The sequence below is a fragment of the Odontesthes bonariensis genome, chromosome 23, assembly GCF_027942865.1.
Source record: "Odontesthes bonariensis isolate fOdoBon6 chromosome 23, fOdoBon6.hap1, whole genome shotgun sequence".
NCBI classification, from domain to species: domain Eukaryota; kingdom Metazoa; phylum Chordata; class Actinopteri; order Atheriniformes; family Atherinopsidae; genus Odontesthes; species Odontesthes bonariensis.
This window is the reverse complement of record NC_134528.1, coordinates 18,443,039-18,449,238: the sequence shown is the minus strand read 5'-3', so window position 1 is coordinate 18,449,238 and position 6,200 is coordinate 18,443,039. Positions and strand designations below refer to the sequence as shown.

The 6,200-nt window shown below is 41.4% G+C and overlaps 1 protein-coding gene across 1 annotated transcript; it reads right to left on the bottom strand.

Annotated features, from left to right (window-relative positions):
• Nucleotides 1-1,379: 1,379 nt before the first annotated feature.
• Nucleotides 1,380-5,988, bottom strand: mfsd1l (major facilitator superfamily domain containing 1-like). The gene is made up of 13 exons (XM_075457898.1): nucleotides 5,781-5,988; nucleotides 5,176-5,276; nucleotides 4,902-5,011; nucleotides 4,760-4,815; nucleotides 4,527-4,670; nucleotides 4,287-4,445; nucleotides 4,031-4,146; nucleotides 3,767-3,867; nucleotides 3,354-3,465; nucleotides 3,132-3,269; nucleotides 2,742-2,881; nucleotides 2,534-2,645; nucleotides 1,380-1,808 (listed from the first exon to the last, which is right to left on the bottom strand). Exons 1-13 carry the CDS (start codon nucleotides 5,800-5,802, stop codon nucleotides 1,671-1,673), a joined length of 1,449 nt encoding a protein of 482 aa, XP_075314013.1. The 5' UTR covers nucleotides 5,803-5,988; the 3' UTR covers nucleotides 1,380-1,670.
• Between the last annotated feature and the right edge of the window lie 212 nt (nucleotides 5,989-6,200).

Genomic DNA, 6,200 nt, shown 5'->3' with positions numbered 1-6,200 from the left:
ATTTCACTAAAAACAAAATGTGAAACGTGGGGGGGTCATGCATAACCCCAGATGCAAGCAACCTTGATCATTTGCAGTCTCTTGATTACTAGATCAACTGTAGTGTATCCACTACAAACAAATGGATTAGGAGCTCCATCTACTGGCAGCCTTGCACCTAACTTGTGTTCAGTGGAAGAAAAACGTTGGGAACTCACAATGTCGTCATTTGACACCTTAAAGTTAACCAAACGATCGAAAATAACTGCGAGATTATTCTCTCCTCTTGAATGCATATCATTTGCAGGTCCAACATGCCTTTAGGTGTTGATGGGATCTCCGGTCCATCGATGACCTCTTCCACTGCTACGATGCTGCTTTGAACCGCAATTTGAAAGTCCACATAAACAGCCACCTCATACAAACTTGCAATGCTTGTACAAATTCCCTTCTTGAACTGAGGCTGAAAGCCTAAACTGTAAATACACTTTGATTGCTTCATTTCCAACCCAATTGGGGTAATTCATAGAAAAACAACACAAAGAGGCCATGCGCACATACTTATGGACCTGACTGTCGTGCAGCTTTGTGCTGCTCTATAGCTCTTATGCTGGAGGGACCGAACCAAAAGTAAAAAAAACTGCAAAGCTGAACAACTAATAATTAATCTACTCATTACAGATTTTAAGGAAACCAATTGGAGCTACAGATCCACAAACATGTAACAGTGTGATAAAAGAAAAAGAAAAGAAAACACTGAAACTTTACATTTTCCTGACATGGAGTACATTCGCAACCTTGGTAACACCAACACGGTCAGTTCTGGCAGTAGAGTCTTCATTTAGCTAAAATTATTACAAGATCCATAAAAAGTGTTTAAGGTCAAATCAAATATCTGTAAAAAAAAAAAAAGATTTGCAAAAGGTTACCATTGCTTTCTCCCTTCTTACGCATACCAAAAGTGGACATATGAAATGAACCTGCTGCAGAGTTGAGGAGTAATATCACATGCAACATAGAAAATGGGTATAAATACGGCTGTGTCAGTCACGGCCGCAGCTAAATGTGACACAGTAAGGAGAGGTAACTTGGTTTTAACGGGGAGTTAAACAATCAAAATGTAGTTACGTCAGAAAGTAGTAGTCCGTCAGAGCATGGGGAAAACATGTTGGCCTCAGGCGAAAGGCAAAAAGCGCCGGTCTTGAGCGTTTGGTTTGGTCTTTTTTGGGCACAAACACGGCGGACCTGCGCCGTCTGAAAACATAAAAGGCTTCACCCGAGGTAACGAAAACAAAGACTCTCATTTTCACGTGATTCTATGTTGATGTAATTTAATTACAAATCCTATATTGAAACTATAAATGGTTAAAAAAAAAAAAAAACCTGAAGGGATCTCAATATTTTCTGAGGCAACGGCGCATTTTTATTTTAATTTTTTTTTAAAAGGAAAATTTGGCACAAAGCAGTCTCCGGTGCGGGTGAGTGGAAATGATTCTTGTAGGCTCAAAACTAGGAATTGAAGGATCATACCGCTTCTGCAATATTTGCGCTCTCGTTAGTGCTGCAGTCGTGTGACAGAGGGAGGCCGACATGTCATCACGATCATGAACTGCGATGCTGATTTTTTTTTCCCTTTGTTTTGATACTTGAGGCCACTGCATACGCTTATAGGAGAGCAAATGATGGGAAACTTAAGAATTAATAGAAGGAGATCTGACACCGCCGTCACTCTCCTCGTTTTGCTCCTCCTCTCCCGGGTTTAGGGGCTCTCGGTCCGAGTCTCTCTCTGGCTGCCCTGACCTCTTGGTTGTCTTGTTCAGAGTTCCACCCTGTGGAAAAAAGCAAGTGTCAACACTGGTAGCCGTGTACAAAACGTGCACACCAGCAAAGCGAAAAGGCAACTGTCTGGTGTACTTGAAAAAAAAAAAATCAAAATCAAATTTATTTGTATAGCACATTTCATGTACAAACAATTCAAAGTGCTTTACATAAAATAAAAGCATTGCAGCAGGGAGTGTAAGAAGCATTAAAAATACATAAAAGAATATAAAGAGAAACAAATAAAATCATTTAAATGAATTTAAAAACAAGCAACAGTCAAGATAAGTTCAAAGATATCGTGCAGATTTCATGCATAGACACATGAGAAAAGAAATGTTTTTAACCTGGATTTAAAAATGTCTACATTTGGTGAAAGTTTAATCTCCAGTGGCAGTTTGTTCCACTTGTTTGCAGCATAACAGCTAAATGCTGCTTCTCCGTGTTTAGTCTGGACTCTGGACTGGACCAGCTGACCTGATTCCTTGGATCTAAGAGCTCTGCTAGGTTTATATTCTCTGAACATATCACAGATGTATTTTGGGCCTAAATCGTTCTGGGATTTGTAAACCATCAGCAGGCTTTTAAAATCTATTCTGTGACTGACGGGAAGCCAGTGTAAAGATTGTAAAACTGCTGTGATGTGTTCAGATCTCTTAGTCCTGGTTAAAACTCTAGCAGCAGCTTGTGAGAAAACTTGTGAGAGTTCACAAGCCAGTTCAAAAGGATGTCTGACCTGTCTGTGATCGACAATGTTGAGCAACACTGAGGTCACAATGCAGCTGATGGTGTTGGCCAACATAAAGATCATCATCCTCTGCCAGCGCCACAACGGAATCTTGGTTTCACTGGACAACAAAAAGGGAGAAAGCAAATTATTTTTTTTTTTAAAAAAAGAAAAAAATGGAGAACTAGTGCATAGCTAAGATCAAGTATTTTCTTGCCTAGATTTGGTGCCCAATATCTGTCCCACCACCAGATTGGACACCCCGATCCCAACCATCTGTACGGAGGTGGCCAGCCCCATGGCTGTACCCAGTGTGGCCTGAGGTACCACGAGGGGGATGGAAGGCCACATGCTAGCCTGGAACACAACACAGACAGAGAAAAAGTTTAGCACGACGCACATACTGGCAAGGCAAATGCAGACATCGCACAGATTCTTTCATTTGGTCAAATTCATGCATATCGGCTCAAAAACAACCATGCAGCCACCTGCACTAATAGTTCAGAGTTCAGTATTCTTTTATCGTTTTGAATCTCCATTGATTTAAGAAAAACGTCAAGGAGAATATGATAAAAAAAAAAAATATGCCCGTTTAAGTTAAACTCACAGCAGCAAAGGAGTAAGTGACGCCCAACCAAATGGTGGAGACCAGTGGAGCGACGAAGGTGAAGGCCAGGAGTCCAAACACTGGCAGCGTGAGGACGGCACAGGCTACCGCAAAAATGCCCCGCAGACCTACGTAATCCTAAAACAGACAAGTGTTCAAGCCAGTTTTACTGCGTGTCCACAGCAGCAGACTTCTGCAGGGTTGGAATAGAAAAACACTCACTATGAGAATGCCCACGCTGGCTGAGAGGACCAGCGAGCTGTCGTAAACCGCCCCGGCAATATAGGCTGCCTCCTTCTGGCTGTAGTCGCCGTATTTATCCTGAATGAACTTGCTGGAGAGGAAAAGGCACCGTGTGAATACGTGTCAAAACAGGGCTTTTTTTTTGTTTGTTTTTTTGTGCAGTAGGATGGAATATCAGTTCTGCTTTGTTATATTCGGAATCAAAAGGATACAGATGAATACAGATACTTATTGCCCCTTTTCAAATGTTTGAGGAAGTACTTGGTGACAATTGAGGTCATCCGACATTTTCAAAGGGAATTCATTGGGTTTTTCTCGGTGGAAAAAAGCCCCCTGATTCCTTCTGTTGTGAAGCGACACTGCATAAATAAAAAAGCAGCTGAGCTGAATACCTGGCATCTGCAATGAAGGGGAAGATGCCGTTGTAGAAGAACATGATGGTAAGAACCAGCAACCAGTATCTCAGAGACAGAAGCTTCACATCTTGAATCCTCTACACAGAAAAAAATAACACAGCAAGAATGAATCAAATGAACTAAATAACTACAGAGTGTGCACTGAGTGTTTACGACTTAAAAATGAAGGAGTGAACTAAAAGGAAGGACATATAAACGTGATATCGGATGTGGGTTCTTCTTAAAAGATAGTGGCCATACCACTTTACGGGACTCCTCCAGCATGGCTCCATCGAGACCCAGCTGCCTCATTCCAATCTTGTCCAAGGCACTCACTATGACAGCAGAAATAAAGCCAAGCACGCACAACAGCGCTCCTAGAAAACAGAGAACAACATGATCGTGTTTCGAGAGAAAATCCTGCTTAAACAGACTATTTTATATATATATATCTATATATGTATAGATATATATATATAACATATATAATGAGCTTTCCACCCATTTTTAAACCTACCACCCCAGAGCGTCCACTGCATGCCATATTTGTCTTCAAACCTCTGCGTGAGGAAGAAGTTCAGGACCGAACCCAGACGAGAGAAGGCCAGGGTCAGACCGAAAGCCAAAGCCAACTCCTTACCTTTGAACCAGAAGGCTGTGATGCGGTTCTGAACAACTGAGAAGGAACAGCATAAGGGAAGCGTTGAGAAACACTCCACAGAAATCGCTATACGCACTGTATGGAAAGCATCCTTACTGGTCAAAGATCCATTGCCTGATCCAAACAACAATCGGCCTGTGAGCATGAGTGGAAGCAGATAGGGAGTTCCTTTGAAGTGGGAACCCAGCGCAAACAGGGACGAGCCCAAAACGCACAGGAAAGAGAACAGAAACACCCCGACTGCAGAGAAGGAAACAGAAATGAGTCGTTAATCATTTATTTTTTGACACTCCTAACCTAAACAGATTTGCAAATCCACGTAGGCTTACAGCGGTTTCCTAATTTGTCAATCAGAAATCCAGCCATGATCACAACTATTGCATTCCTGTTGATAGGAGAGAAATACACCGACTGTAAGACAAGCCGTTTATCAGCATATGTGCAAGGTAGTCAATGTGTAAACGTGCTTACGTCCAGGCATAAATGGCATAGAGAAGATTGTACTGCTGAGGGCTCATCCCCAGTCCTTCCACACAGTCCACCGTCCCATTGATTACTGTGGCATTTGGACATGTAAGGTTCTGTAGGATGAGACAACTGGGTGATGAAAATCTTCATTATCTAGCCACAAACAGGGTGCAGACTTTGGAGCTTTGACAAACAACAACAATCTCGTTAATAGATCTGACGAAATCTTTTGATTTCAGTTTATTTAAGCCTGTTTGCTCTCCTGCCTGCAACTTACCCCCTGAAACTGATCCTGCAAAACACTGGGGATGTCAAAGCAGAAGTAGGAGCCGAATGTCAGCAGGCAGTTAAAGAAGAGCACCACAAAGCGATAATATACTGGAACAACATAAAGAAAAGTCAGTAATAGGCAGAATGATAAAACTGAGAGTTTCAGCTAATTAATCCTTTAAAAAGCAGGCAGAGCACTTTTTAATATTCAAACTTTAAGCTCTATCTGATACACCTGAGCCTATAGGAAATGTGAATATGAAGTCAGATTCCAAATATCCACCCAAGCTAAGTCAGTTAAGTGGGGAGTCAATCACAAAGGTTACAACAAAATAATGATAATCTAAAAAAAAGAAATTGCTGAAACAGATGAACATAGGTCAATATGCGACCTGAAACACACAAGGGAATATTTACTTCTTAAAAAGAAAAAGAAATAAATAAATCCCAAAGCAAACCATTAAGCAATTTCCTACTTTAGTCACATGAACATAAAATGCTGAGTTGGTTATTCAGTGTGTTTTCTGGAAGGCTACGCGGCAGAGGTCTTGCAAAAAAAAGCAAAATATTCAGTGAAAAATAATTTGGGAGAATCAGTAAAGACAGACGTACCTTTCTCCGCCGGCTGCGCCATTGTGAGAAGAAATGCGTTGGCGAAAAAAATAAAAAAAAAACACGTCCAGCTAAATTGACATAGTTTGCTGTTGTTTACATGTAGCGTACCAAAGCTAGCAGGGTACGTAAACGTCAGAACGTCCACTACTTCTTTTCTGCTGGTGGCCCTCGCAAATCACAGCTCTTGCAGCTGAATGGCTGGGGATGTTGTCTTGGAATTGTACGTCATGACGCAGCGAGTAGTTTGTAAATCTGCGCCTAACCGGAAAAACTTGAGTACTTCCGGTTCCCGTATTACGTTAAAGGGAGACCCTTCAGATATAAATGACACTTCAACGCTTTCTGAAGTTTTCTGCTTGAATAGGCACATTAGGTTTTTTATCCCTGTTCATTTTGGAATGAACATGGGTTAAATAT

Coding starts and splice junctions, on each gene's coding strand:
- mfsd1l (XM_075457898.1), bottom strand. CDS start 5,802: ATGGCGCAGCCGGCGGAGAAAG. Junction 4,816..4,901: donor TATGCCATTTATGCCTGGAC/GTAAGCACGTTT, acceptor TCCTATCAACAG/GAATGCAATAGTTGTGATCA. Junction 4,671..4,759: donor TGACAAATTAGGAAACCGCT/GTAAGCCTACGT, acceptor CCTTCTCTGCAG/TCGGGGTGTTTCTGTTCTCT.